Source organism: Sylvia atricapilla, chromosome 1, assembly GCF_009819655.1.
Source record: "Sylvia atricapilla isolate bSylAtr1 chromosome 1, bSylAtr1.pri, whole genome shotgun sequence".
Classification (NCBI taxonomy): Eukaryota; Metazoa; Chordata; class Aves; order Passeriformes; family Sylviidae; genus Sylvia; species Sylvia atricapilla.
Window position 1 is genome coordinate 10,414,125 of NC_089140.1, and position 14,420 is coordinate 10,428,544.

At 41.0% G+C, this 14,420-nt stretch overlaps 1 protein-coding gene across 1 annotated transcript in view; it reads right to left on the bottom strand.

Annotated features, from left to right (window-relative positions):
* Positions 1–4,963: 4,963 nt before the first annotated feature.
* LARP4B (La ribonucleoprotein 4B) overlaps positions 4,964–14,420 on the bottom strand; it is a 37,540-nt gene continuing 28,083 nt past the window's right edge. The window contains exons 13-16 of the mRNA XM_066314727.1: positions 14,066–14,230; positions 10,086–10,207; positions 9,348–9,459; positions 4,964–8,814 (exon numbers count right to left, since the gene is read on the bottom strand). Of these exons, the coding sequence (XP_066170824.1) occupies positions 8,533–8,814; positions 9,348–9,459; positions 10,086–10,207; positions 14,066–14,230 (681 nt within the window). The 3' untranslated portion in view covers positions 4,964–8,532. The remainder of the gene's footprint in view (positions 8,815–9,347; positions 9,460–10,085; positions 10,208–14,065; positions 14,231–14,420) is intronic.

Consider the following 14,420-nt stretch of genomic DNA (forward strand, 5'->3'; position numbering starts at 1 on the left):
GCCAAACACCTGAAGGTGGCTGTGGATCAGGGGAGGCTGACTCTGGTGACAGTAAGTATCTCCACAAACGGAGACAACCTAGGCAACCCACACCAGTGTTGAATTATCCTCAGAAAAACCAAAGGGGTTTCTTCTGCCCAAACAGAATTCCCTGTTCCAGTTCGTGTAAACTGTTCCTTGTCCTATCACTGAGCACCACTGGGAAGAATACGCCTCCAACATCTTTCCTCCCCCACTCAGGTATTTGTACACACAGACAAGATCTCCCTGAGCTGTCTCTTCTCCAGAATGAACAGTCCCAGCTCTGACATGCTCCTTGTTTGACAGATGCTCCAAATGCCTTCATCATCTTCACAGCTCTTCATTGCACTCACTCCAATGTGTCCAGGACTTTTTTTGGACAGGGGAGCCCAATGCTGGACCCAGCAGCTCAGGTGTGGCCTCACCAGTGCTGAGCAGAGGACAAGGATCATTGTCCCCCGACCTGCAGGCAATGCTCTGAGAGCTGCCCAGGCTGCCACTGGCCTTCTGTACTCTAAGGGCACATTGCTGCCTCATGTCCAACTTGTTACCCACTCAGTGCCCCCACGTCCTCCTCTACAAAGCTGTTTTTCCATCTGTTTTCCACACCCCAGCTGGTGCATGCGGTTGTCCCTGCAGCAGGAGGTGCAGGATTTGGCATTTCCCTTTGTTGGACTTTGTAAAATTTCTGTTGGTGCCCATTTCTCCAGCCGTGTGGAGGTCACCAACTCTACAACATCCATCGAAACCAATCTTTGATAAACCATGGCCAGAAATATGGTAGACAATCAGCAACTCACCCCCTTACAGTTAAACAGCAACCCTCAACAGAAATTACAACTTGAACTTAGAGGAAAAGGGGATTGTACACCAGATTTTAGGCAATTCTACATAATCTGATGCAGAAACTAAGTAGTGACTTTTCACACCAAATCAATGCTAATGTCTGCTGCATGCTGGGCTGTCAAAACCACTGAGACAGCAGCACCTGTTGAGGCTGAACAGTGAAGCATGAGGTGTGCTGCCTGCATGAGGTGTGGTGCTAAGTCCAGCTCTGCTGTAATTAATTCCTTGCCTTCCTATTCCAGAGCCACCTGTGGTACCTATATCTCCTTTTCTGTGTCTAGTAAGATCTAAAAAAGAGTTCCACAGAGCATATCTTGCTTTTTATTTTTTTATTTTTAAGCTCAATGTACATTAAACCTGGCACATAACTTCCATATGTCCAACCCAGTGTGGCTGCTTTTAGATTTCCTAGGCTGGGATGAAAGCATGGATCAGCACTCAGGATGGCAGCCAGCATGGCTGAGTTTCTGTCTCCATGGGAATCACTAGTTCAAATGAACAGTAAAATACAAAGGTTTATCTGAAACAGACTTTGCTACCAAGGAGGCATTTGTTTGGCAGTTCAAGCAGTAAAATCCACTGAGAAAATCACTCTAGCAAATCTGTCACTTCAGTGTCCACTGTCTGAATCAACAGGTCTCTCCAACACTTATCTGCCACAGCCTCAAGGCAGGAATCCTCCCTCAGCACCAGCACCAGTCATCCCAGAGGAGATGGACACAAGGCCAGTATGCAGGAGGGACACAGACTCCAGCAAACACAGAAATGAAGAAAGTATCACACAAACACCATCAACCCAGCAACAACAGTAAATACTAAAAGACAGAGCATACCTCTTTTTTGAATTTATTGTATACATCACAGTTTTGAACACTTACCTAGATAATCCTCCTCTGAGTACTAAATTTGCTTTACTGAGTGGAACAAAATACAAAACTTCAGCAAACTGAAATGCTTCAAAATGCTGAGTCTATTGTATTTCTAGAAACAGGTGCAATTCTTGGAGCAGGGAGCTGCCATCTACCACAGGTGATACAGCTCCCAAGAATAGAAAGCACTGAATGATTAGAGAGGAAAAGGAGAATATAACAATAGAGGGGAAATGACTATGGATTTTATACATCCCATTTCTAAAGGAGAACAAGATCCTTGAGTAAGAGATTGAGTAGGTCAGGCCAGACACAGCCATCACAGATTCCAAGAAGTTCCATTTAGGAAAAAGGCCTTCACCGAGCCTATTTAACTGCCCACCTTTGCTCCCATCACAAAGTGCATCCTGCTGCACCCCCTGCAGGAGAGTCACCAGCTGCCTCCCACCCCAAACAGGGCTGGCTTGTGCGGGCTGTGAGCTACCGCCATGCAGAGCCACCTCCATTCCATGCTGACACCCTAAACCTGAGCTAAGTACACTGGAGTCAGAGACAGAATAGCAAAAGTGATAAAGATTTCTTGTGTGAGCCACAACCCATGAACTGTGGGCTCCTGGAAAACACTCCAGCCTTGGAGGTGACAGGTTGGACCTGCTGAATCTCACTCTTCTGCCTGGGCTGACATCTCAAGCTGCCATCGACAGCATGCATGTGACTTTGCTCTGGAAGACACTGGACACATTTCATTGTGTATCAGTAATTCTGCCCATGTGAATTTCTTAGATCTGTGCAGCTTTGGCATGTTTTACAACTCTAAATTCTTCCATTTCTCCCTCCTTCCTCAGAGCACCCTTAGCCACGGCAGATTGACTGCTCTGCAGACGCTGTCTGCATTCAGCAAATGGGATGTGAAGGCATCAGGCTGCAGGATGGTTTCTGCACCCTCCGTGCATAACACCAGCACACAGAGCAATTCGCTCGTCAAACTGATGGGAACTCAGAGAAATTAAGGAGTCATTTTATCTTTTGACTCCCTCCCCCAGTATACACCCACTCCTTTTGCCCTCCACTTTGCAAAACAGTGAACTGCTCCCAAACCAGTTGTGACAAGATACACAAAGACCTTTAATAGTCTATGATAAGAGAGATTTAAGATTTAGCACATTTACAGCTTGTACATAATAACCAAAAACACTAGAGCAGAAGTTGGACCCTTTCTCCTCTCCATTCTCAGGAAAAGGCTCAAAAATGACCAAGCTTGATGACTGGAGCCACATTCACTGAAGGGAGCAAGGCAACATTTAAGCCAAGATTTCTGCCTTCCATTTGTTTTGAGTCAATTGTAGCAACACTCAAGTTCACTTTGGCTGATGGCACCTGACAGGACCATCACCATGCCACCCTTCTCTGGGCATCAACTGTACTCCTGTTCCTTCCTCCACTGTACTGCTGCTACAACAAAAGCTGCTGACCTATCCCAAGCCCTCCTCTTGCCTGGGTACTTTTCAGAGCAGCCAGTGTGCAGATGTGAGGGAGCACACGGGCAGGATTGGATGAGGCCATCCAGCCCTTTTGCAGCATTTCTGTGCTCATTTGGCACAACAGCTCACGAACTGTATTACATGTGCCATTTCCATAGGAATTAAATTTCTACCTGATCAATTTAAGCTGGGCATTGAAATATATGCCAAGATGTATATCCATGAGGAGTGGAGGCTGCAGTAACTGAGCTACCATAACCAGATGGCACCAGCCTGTTACAGAGCTTATTCTCTCAAAAGCTGAGATGAAGTGTGTAACGTTGCTTTCATCTATACACCAGCAAAACTTGAAATTCAATCACTTTCCCAACTTAAATGGTTGCAGTCATAAAAGCTCAGCTATACCAATACAGGAGGTTTTAACATAAAGGTTTGTGAAATAAAAGCATATTAGAAAACTTAAAACTTCAAGAAATCTTATTTTCTAAAAAAGCCTTAGGATAAAAATGTAATGAAGCAGCTTCTGTGACAATAAGTAACCTCTGGATGCTCAAATTGCATGCAATTTTCTACGTTCACTTTTTCTCATCATGCCCAAGATGACACAAAACCATGTGTTTAGCATGAACATTGCTGCAGCCATCGCTGAACATGACTTTTTATTGAGGAAAATCAGCACAAAGGGAACACTGCCCAGTTTTTTTGTGCAAACAAATAGATCCCTGATTTCTGTCAGAGCTGGGGTGGTCCTACAGAGCCAGATTAGAATTATGGCAACATTGCTGACAAATTTCCATGCGTTTTTACACATCAAGTGGCAGAAAACTTTGTCCCAAGGGCAGAACTGGGTATACTCCATGCTCAAGTGAAAACTGGTTGCCTTCAACTGCTTGTAGCCCAGGTCATCACCAAAGCCCAATGGTTAAGTGAATTTTCCAGCCTGGAGATGCTCACAGTGCCCGGTGTAGGCTGGCATTCCTGTGCTGGCCTGCTTTGCTGAGCAGAGTTGTGAGGAAATAGGAGTAGTAACAGTTTAACTTATCCAGGAGCTTAAGAACTATCAGCCTGAGGAATAACGTTGCAATACTTCCCAAGCTGCATATAAACCACAGCAATTGTTGATACTTCCATGCTTACATCCATTGTTATAACTGTCAGATATAGCTGTGTAAGAGAGAAACCTCAACAAAACAGTAACAAAAAAGGGGGTGGTGTGGTGGTGGTTGAATTATTTCCAAAATATTCTTTTATATAGACAGAGGATATCCCAGAATCTCCTCTTTCCTAGATGCAAGACCTTCTTTGAGAAGAACTTCTAAAACCAGCTAAAGCCAAAAATAATCCCAGGACATCTCCAGATTCAAGCATCATGCAACCAAAGCACCAACCCAAACAATAAAATCCCTATTTAGAACCAAACCAATGCCTTATCTAATAAACTGAAGAAACCAGTAATGAATAGAACCTTCAGTAAACAACACATGAGGTTTTGTGTTTGCTTTAAAAAAGTTAACCAGTCATAGTTACCTAATAGAGAAAGATACTGCAGCCTTCAGAGATATATCACAGGGTTCCTGCTGCTGATATAGAGCCTTAGGTGATGGTTACAAGAGCTGTGTTGAACAGGAGAGTAAAAGTGGGTTCTTTTCCCAAAATCAGAAATATACAATTTCCAAAAATGGGAGCAAAAGACAAAAGGTAATGAAAAATACTGCTGAAGAAATGTTTAATTAAAAAAATCAGGAATTCAACAGTGCCTAAATCTTTATTTTTCATAACCTACATATTTTTTTTCAAATTAGACAGTTTTACATTTTATGACACAAAAGGAAACTTAAATTACTGATAGTTTACATGTAAGCTTGATTCCAGTCTTAATGGAAGAAGAACAAAAACAAAAACCCTCAAAAAGGCTCCCATATTACACTTCTATTTCATGAATTGGCAGCTGTTAGGTCTCCTTAGAAATCTTGGATTGTCTGCTGCTATTAGTGTAATAGGTTACAAAGCACAAAACCCCTACCTGTAGCTGAAGGAGATACAGAGATAGGTGTGCACCATTACAGCCAGCTGTTGCTCCTGATACACTGCACCATGCTCCAACAAGGGCCTCTCCAGGACAGTGGCTCAAGGCTTTGAAGGATAACGCAGCAACATCAAAAATTTGCCACTGCTCACACATTTCTAAGTGACAGTGTCACAGGGTGGAGACTGATCTGAAATTACATTCACTTATGAAAGCAACCTTTTTTTTTAAAATTCCTGGAAGAATTTCAGATCCCGTTTTGACTTGTTTTCAAAATGAAAAGCATTACCACACAGTTCTAACAGGGTAAAATGCCAATTTTAATTACTGTATCCCTGAACCTTGAGCTTAGCTACTGCTTTTGGGAGGTTTTTCATTTTAAAAGCCATGTTTTAATCCCTCTCTGTATCATAGCAACAGTCTGCATGCAACTTCACAACTCTACTCCGAAAACTCCATTTTGTCACTGATGGGGGGGGGCGGGGGAATAAATCTCAAAGTAAAATACAGTAAGAAGTTGTATTGTATATTATACAGCGATTTGGCGTGTCACTTTTTTTGTTGTTTTTAAAAAAACAAAAGCTATAAAACCACATCAGAGGAAGATTTAAACTTCAGATGCAACAGACTGTTGCTGGGTGAGCAGTAATTACAGTGTATTGACCTATCACAAATGGCAGCAGAGTACATTAGAACAGCACAACACATCCCACTGGTCTCAACAGATCACCTCAGGTACTGGCTGAGCACCAGAATGAGCCACTCACAGCTGCTGGAAGGGACCACTTGCCACTGTTTGCAGCTGGTAAAGCCTTTCACTTGCAGCAGACAAACAAAATGAATCATACAGCTGGCCTAAACCATACACAAATCTAGCTACCGCTTTCACTGCCACTGGGGAAAGGAGAAGGGGATAAAAAAAAATCCAATGACAGAAGTAGTTGAGCAGTTTTGGTGATGGTGTTGGGGTTCTATCTCCTCCCACAGCATTCACAAAGTGCGCTTTTTAAACAAGAAAAATCAACAGACTCCACATGCCCTATTTTGACCAATTCTGCAGCATACAACAGGCAGGATTTACAATGCCAACTAGTTACCAATTGATGCTTGTAATAGGAAATTTATCAGGAGTCAACTTCTATAGTTACTTTACAGTTCTATGAACCATGCAATGATACTCTTGAAAGCAGACAAGTAAGCTTCAAGTGTATATTTTTGCAGCAGTCAAGTTTTTCCCCAATTAGACTTGATTTTTATTAATGACTTAAAAATTACAATTTGACTGCTGAAATTCATTATTTACATTGCAGAACACTTTTGAAGTGGTTAAATTGTTTGGTTTTAAAGGGATTTTAGGAAAACATTTGAGGGCTTTCAAATAAGACTTTCGTTCCGTTTCCCTTTTGCAGTGAAGAGGCAGAGTCAGTTCAACACACCAGAATAAAATAAGAAAAAGAAAAAACAACAAATTAAAGTAATATTCAAACCACAACATTTAGTTTATCTACATCCAGCTCAACAGCAACATTTATAATATCAATAATTTTTATCAGATTTTTTTCTTTAGGGTACCTTTTTATATGTTCTGATTATTTACAACTGTACAAGCAAAGCACACACTTCCAAGTGCACATATTTAATACAGTATTGACTATTTGCATTTACAGGTTTTTCAACAATCTGAAAAAGATCAACTGTTTAAGATCTTTAAGGTATATTACAAAAACTGCTGCTAGTTCCTGTACTACAGTATGTTTACCCAGTAAGACCAGTGACAATAGATACATACTGTAACTGAGTAATTCTGTATGCCATTCATGCTAACCCTCCACGGGGTCAGACCTCATTAACTCTAAACTGTCTTGTACAAAAGTTAAGGCAAAGTCATTTTCAAGTTTAAATAAAATTCAAGTCTTTAAATATTGGATGGAAATAATTCTTTAAAAAAATCAGTTGTTTAAATAAACATTTTTGTGGAATAAACTGTACTGTCATAGTCAGCAGGAATGAGTTTTGTCTGAACTTCCTGCAGTTTAAACACTTAAAGAAAAGCTTCAGGCATTTTAAAACAAAAATAATTTATATTCAACTTTATTAGAAACCTGCTAATTTAGTGCATCCTTGTCCTTCAGAAAGCGCATCACTTCTAAAGTAAATAAGTGTGAGAAACCTCATCCCAGAGGTAAATATCAGGGATCTCTTCCTCCACCACACAAAACAAACACCATTATCTCACGTCTTGAAAAATTCAAATCCATATGCCAATGCTTGTAGTTACAGGAAGATGTCAACACAAGGCTGACTAAGATATGAACTCTTTCAAAGAGCACTTGGGGCAGAGTTTTAAAAAAAAGTCTACACAGAGCACAGGGGTAACCAGAATATACAGCGCTGACTCAGTTAACTCCCTTACAAGCACAGGGAAGCTAAGGTTATCACAAGAAGGCTACTCTGCTTTCTCCTGATAACATCCACTAACAGGCTTCACCACCATAGAAGCTCACAGACTTGATTCTTTCTATTCACAATGTGCTTTGTATTTGCAAATTATAACATCAGTTTTATTCTGGAGTGAGAAGATGGTTACTTGCTTGCAGTAAGTCAAAAAAGGAAATATTTCAGAAAGACTGCTATGGTGCCCTGTAGAATTTTGTGTGTGCAAAACATCAAAAAAGATTTAAGTTTTTAAAAATTCTAGAAACAGCTACTCATTTAACCTAAAAGTGCAAGTTCATTTGCTGACACTTAGTACAGCAGCCCAATGAAAAAAATCTTCAAGGTCACATACTAATCTGTAAAATATATCTACTTTCTTGCACTCTACACACTAGCTGCCGTTATCAGTCTTTTGGACACTTTAGATATGTACTTGCAGACCAGTTTATTAAAAATATTGCAGCAGCATGTTTCTGCTTAACAGTTTAGAAAAAATTCACTATACAGAGCTTGCACTCACACAGCCACAGAGAGGCTTAATAAAAAGTTGATTTTTTTTAAAGACAAATATTTTACACCTTGAAAAAAAAAAAATCACACTAAGCTTCACCTCCAATTAAGCACCAATCTAAATGTAAGGTTTAGAACAACTATCCAGAAATACCCAGAAAAATAGAATGTTTGTTCAAGAGGGGAAAAAGTATTTCACAGAAAAATAACTTGCAGGCATTGTTACATGCCTTGTATCACTGCAAGCTCCTAACCAGCAACTCATTCTCAGGTATCTTAGTGGGAACATGGGTTTAATTTGTGGGAAACAGACCTCTTCTCAAATCCCTCCCAGGTGTTATTTTCACTGAGGAGATTTTGGAGGGGTACTCTGTTCTTTATTTAAGCGTTTGCCAACGGCTGGAGGGGATGATCTGCGTCCTGACTGTCTCCTCTGGTCTTTGGGTTGTCCAGGATGTGACTTTGCAGGAGGAGGTTCTCTGTTTTTCTCTATTGTTTCTGTGGGCTTTCTTTCTTCTTTCCCACATGCTACAGTGTTTGGCTTCTGTTCTTTCTGGGGTTGCAATGTAGGAGGATCCTTAGTTGTTCTCTGGCAAATTTCCGCATAACTAGGTTTTCGCAGTTCCTGGGAAATCAGAAGCAAACAGGACAGCGTTAAACAAAGCATCCTGAGAAAAAAAAATTATTGCTATGAACAAAAAAGGGTAATGTCCTCCTCCCAAAAGACTGCTGCACTTAAATATGCAGATGAGGGCTTGAGTGTGAAGTTTACAGAAGCTGTATAGACAGTAAAGCTGAAGAAAAGGTTAAACCTAAAACTGTATGTCAGAAAAATGGGGTACTGGCATAGGGCAAAATACTTTCCTTTCAAACTGTAAACCAGCTGAAACACGATGAATACTCTGGGTTTCAATATCAACATGTGTGTTAATACTTCTACCTCAAAGATGCTACCAAGAAAAGGATTCAGATAAGGAGATCTCTTTTGCACTGTTAATTGCATAATTCTATCATGCAAGTAATAATGAAGCACATTAAGCAAATTTAAAGCTGCTGGACAAATTCTAGGATAGGAGGCTCACATGATTAGCCAACACTGTAGCAATACTCCGTTGAATGCAAACTGGATCATTAAGAAGAAGTAATAAGGTCACTTACTATGGCAGCCCCATTGACTTGTACCGATTTACATGCAGTACTCAGTGTGGAAGAAGAAAGTCTTTCTGTACTCTGTGTTTCTCTCTGCTGTTTATCCACAACTTTGGAGTCCCTGAAAGCATCCAGCAGGAAGCAAGGCTCATCAAAAGTGAAACTTCAGGATAGACAAATGGTTTAATAATAGGTCTAAAAGGTTTGAGTATGACTGAAAGTAGCTACAGCTGTAATTTGCCTAGCACATGATGACTAGCATTGCATTCAAAAACGCTATCAAAAATAGAAAAAAAATATTCCTGTGCAATGTGACACTACCTGTAATTTGTCATGTTCTAATAGCATTCAGTTACTCAGCTATTTGATTTGCAGGTTCCAAATCAAGTGTTACCCATAAACTTTTTTCATGGTATGGACATCAGTACTGCCCACTGGGCCATGGGTTTACTCTGTGTGTCAAAGCTACCTAAACACAAGACAGGAAGGTATCCATTACACTACTTCTACTCACAGAAACTAAATCACAACACTAAATTTTCTTCTGCTAAATGACTGTTATGATTGAATCACTATTATGATATTGTTCAGAAATTAAGCTTTATTGCCTTCACTACAAGTACAACAAAATATTACTTCTTTCATTGATTAAGATTTTAATAGCTATTTACATTGTTCTGCCTGATGAAGGAAAATGCAAATGTGATTCAGAGCAGAATAATTATACCCATGTAATTAAGTGCTTACTCAGTAGGCTGGGGTGGCGAAGGAGACCTTTCAAAGGTCCTGGGCAATGTAGAAGAAACTGGTAACGGCTCTCGAGGAATTCCTGATGGAATAGTGTTTGTACTTGCATCCACATTAATGTTCTGAAGGAGGAAAAAAGGCACAGAAGAACAATCAAAATATCCAATTAATATGGTCTGCCTGAAAATTAGCACAACCAGGAAAGAGTTCATAGTTTAATTTATCCTAGTAAATTGACTATAGCAAGGTACAGAAGGAGGCAATATGTGACTGCCATGAATATGTTATTTTTCCTTTTCATTTATTCAGAAACATAGACAAATAACACAAAGAAGTTATAAGAAATTGTGTCCCTTTGGGACATATCTGAATGACAAAAATTACTTCAAATCATTAAGGCTGGAGAAGATCTTTAATCAATCATCACCTTGTCAACTAAACCATGGCACAAAGTGCCACATCTGGTCACTTCTTGAACACTTCCTAGGGTGGTGACTCCATCATTTCTCTGGGCACCATGTTCCAACACTTGCCTTTCAGTAAAAAAAAAAATTCCTGACTTTCAACCTAAATCTCCCCTGGCACAGCTTGAGGCCATTTCCTCTTGTTCTGTCACTGGCTGCCTGGGAAAAGAGACCAGCCCCTACCTGGCTACAGCCTCTGTGCAGGCAGTTGTAGGAGTGATAAGCTCTCCCCTGAGCCTCCTTTTCTCCAGGTTACATGACCCCAGCTGCCCCAGCTGCTCCTCACCAGACTAGTGCTCCAGACCCTTCACCAGCTCTGTTGCCCTTCTCTGGACACACTCCAGCACCTCAATGTTCTTCTTGTAGTGAGTGGCCCAGAACTAGACACAGAATTTGAGCTCTGGCCTCACCAGTGCCCAGTACAGAGGGACAATCACTGCCCTGGTCCTGCTGGGCCACATCATTGCTGATCCAAGCCAGGATGTCATTTGCCTTCTGGGCCACCTGGGCACACCTGGCTCATGTTTAGCTGCTGCCTGGGGTCGTTGTGACCCAAATGCAGGGCCTGGCACTTGGCCTTATTGAACCTCACACAAATGGCCTCGGCTCATCAATGCAGCCTGTCCATAACCCTCTGCAGACCTTTCCCTTCCCACTCTCCAGCACATCAACACTCCTGCCCAACTTGGTGCTGTCTGTGAACTTACTGAGGGTGCCCTTGATCCCCTTGTGCAGATGACCAATGAGGTTATTAAACCAGACCAGCCCCAGTACTGAGCCCTGGGGAATACCACTAGGGACTGGATTTCTTTCCACCTGGAAATTTTGCACCTGCTGGTGACAAAGTAGGCTTTGAACCTGTTCACGTAACCACAGGCAGCCTATGAAGACAGAAGTCTCCTAATGTTGTGCACTAAGAACTGTCTTCTTCAAAGCTCTAGTTCTGCATCATCCCAAAATAATGATTTGCTACCAAGCAAAAGGCTTTTTCTATAGCCCTCAAAAGATTCTTCTAGTGCCAAGTGGTACTGTGATTCCAGATAAGTGCCAAATAGGTTCAAGATGCATGTACTAATTTAAATTGTCACAAAATAGGAAAAGACAACTTTGTATCCTGAAAAACATCTCACATTTACAACCATTTTGTTTGTTTTAAAGGGCGCTATGTTCTTTGTATTGCTTCTGACCTGTCTCATCCTTAAAAAACTCTAAACCCTGAAGAGATTCTGGTATGCAAAAGGGGAAACAATGGGAGAACACAAGCTCAGAAAGAACAAGATAACTCTCCTTTTCCCCTAGCCAAGCTACCATTCAAAAGGGCATAAACCCTAAACTCCTGTGGTCACTGTTCTCAAGGAAAATGGTATTAGATGGCACTGTTTTAAAATCAGGCAGCATAGATCACTGCAGCAGATCTAAGCCTAGGTTGATCCAAAGTAAAAGGTGGATGTTCAGAAATAACAGAACAGCTTTTACAGTTTTATTCACTGTAACAGTGTGTGCAAAGGCTTGAGATTGCAAGCTGCTGAGCATTCTGGCCCAAGTGCATCAGAACTTGTAGGTACACGGTTAAGTGTGAATAACTTCAAGTCAAGCAGACATGCAAGAGCTTTTCCTTGCCCAAACACTCAGCTCTTGATCTGACAGTGCTGCACTTTTAGTAACAAACTGTGGGATGATTATTACCTGCCATTCCCCAGAGCTACATCTAGAAGAGAATCACTAAGCAAAGAGTTTAAATATATGATGCTTGGATAACAACAGCTGGAAATTATGGACCTTTAGTCCCCTCAGCCTCCATACATTGGACTTGCCCATCTATATAAAACAAGGGAAGCACTGTGTAACTCTACTTCAGTGCTTTGTAACACCACATCAAGTGACATGAAAAAAACATTGAGATCAAGGTGAAAAGTAGCCTGTGTACATTGGCAAGACTGATGTTAGCTCAAACAGCTTTGTAGCAGAACACAAGCACTCTTTGGAACCAGCTGCTGTTATCTTACTCTTTATTTAAATGCCAACAAGGAAAGGTAGCATAATCCCTTTCTTCCACACAATGGTGCAGAATAACTCCTGTAGGCTGGAAAACGAAACTGATAAATTGAAGGATGTTTTTTATTGTGACAGTGCACTGCAAGTATCATAAAGCCTCAGTGCCTGACTGATATGAAGACTGCCTCTACAGGACAGAAGACTAAGTTCTTTGCCATTAGTACAGTGAAAAGCAAGTACCAGATCTGTAATGGGGAAACAAAGGGTTTTCAGCTGCCGCATTAAAGCAAGTGCTGGAATTGTATTTAAAATCTGAAATACAATAATCAAAAGACACTTCATAAGTAACATAAGGTAAAATACTTCAAAATTAATAGATCTTAGCCAAGAATAGCCTATAATCTGTAGTACTGCCTGATGGTAAGTTAAACACTGCTCTTACTGTGGCTCTGAACTGCACATTCTCCCTAAATGCAATCCTGGAATATAGTTGCCCCTCCTACCCCTTGCAGGAGACTTGAGTAGACGGCTTGTCTGTACAGCCACTGCCTCAGGTGCAGGCTGCCCTCTGCCTCTTTCTTTCTTTACCAACAAACACTCTCTACCCGCCTCTGATACATGGACACCAAAGAACACATTCCAAACCCAGCTTACTGCAGAAGATGCAAGAGATTATGGTGGTTCACCACACATGGCTCTGCACTGCTAATCCAGGGCTTAACCTCTTAAACTGTGGTACAGCTAGAAAAACACAAACTAAATTTGAGCTATCAAAAAAGCCAATACAGACTTTCATAGCCCAGAGCACTCCACAGTGCAGAGGATTATGTGAGTCTTGCTGGAGAACATACTGTCGCTCACAGATGGCATGGCAAGAGACAGTTCTATGAAATCTATGAAAAGCTACTGAACATTAATTTCAGCTGCATCTCTACTACATCTATACTGCAGCGGTTGCCAAGTTATTCTGGTGTATTTTTATATCTCTGAGCAATATGACAAGACAACGCTGGGATCTAGCTGGTTTTGGTAGCAGTTCTTGTTCCAGCTGTGATGCCTAGTGTATTGAGATTATGTAGGCAGCTTCTTTATTTTGGTGCCTAGAAGTCTGTCTCTGTCACTTTGAAGTGTTTTATATACAACTCAGAAGTCTTACTTCCAAGCAGGAAGGAGTATGTATCACATACCTTTCACCTGAGTCTATCAAAAAGCCTGAGACAGTTATGAACAACAAAGAGCATATTTTCTAATCTCTGCTATTAACATCTACTTAAGTTATACTGGTGCCCATATTCCAGACCATTTCAAAGAGAATACCCAACAAATTCTAAGATATAAAGTGAAGAAGGTAGCAGCACATCATTTGAGAGCTGTTTTGTAAGAATATTTGTTACAACCCATGTAAACCCACAAGTTTTTCCACAACTTTATACCAAGTTTTTTGGTATAAACCACAAAATCAGAAAACAAGAAGTATGCAATTCTTTATTTTCCCAATAGAAATGAGCACCCACTACTCACTCTTTCTTTTGACGTTCCTATTACCACACTGGACAGTCTGTTTTCAAACAGATCTTCAGTCTTTAAATTGCCAGCAGCCCCGGGTAATGGAGGAAAGCTAGATAAACCCAATTCAAAGCTGGGAGATGGAGGTTTTGGGGGTGGTGGAGACTGTGTTTGGCCTCTCTGGAATAGAAATAGCATGTTGGGGTTACTACACTAGATGACAGAAAAGATATGCAACTCTAAACTGTATTTTGCACTTCATTTGTATCAGCAAACCCCTGGAGAAGGCTCCCCCATCTCATCTCCCAAAAAACGCACAGAGTACAGAGGAACAGATGCTTTCCTTTTCCACTGTTGCCCTTAAAATATT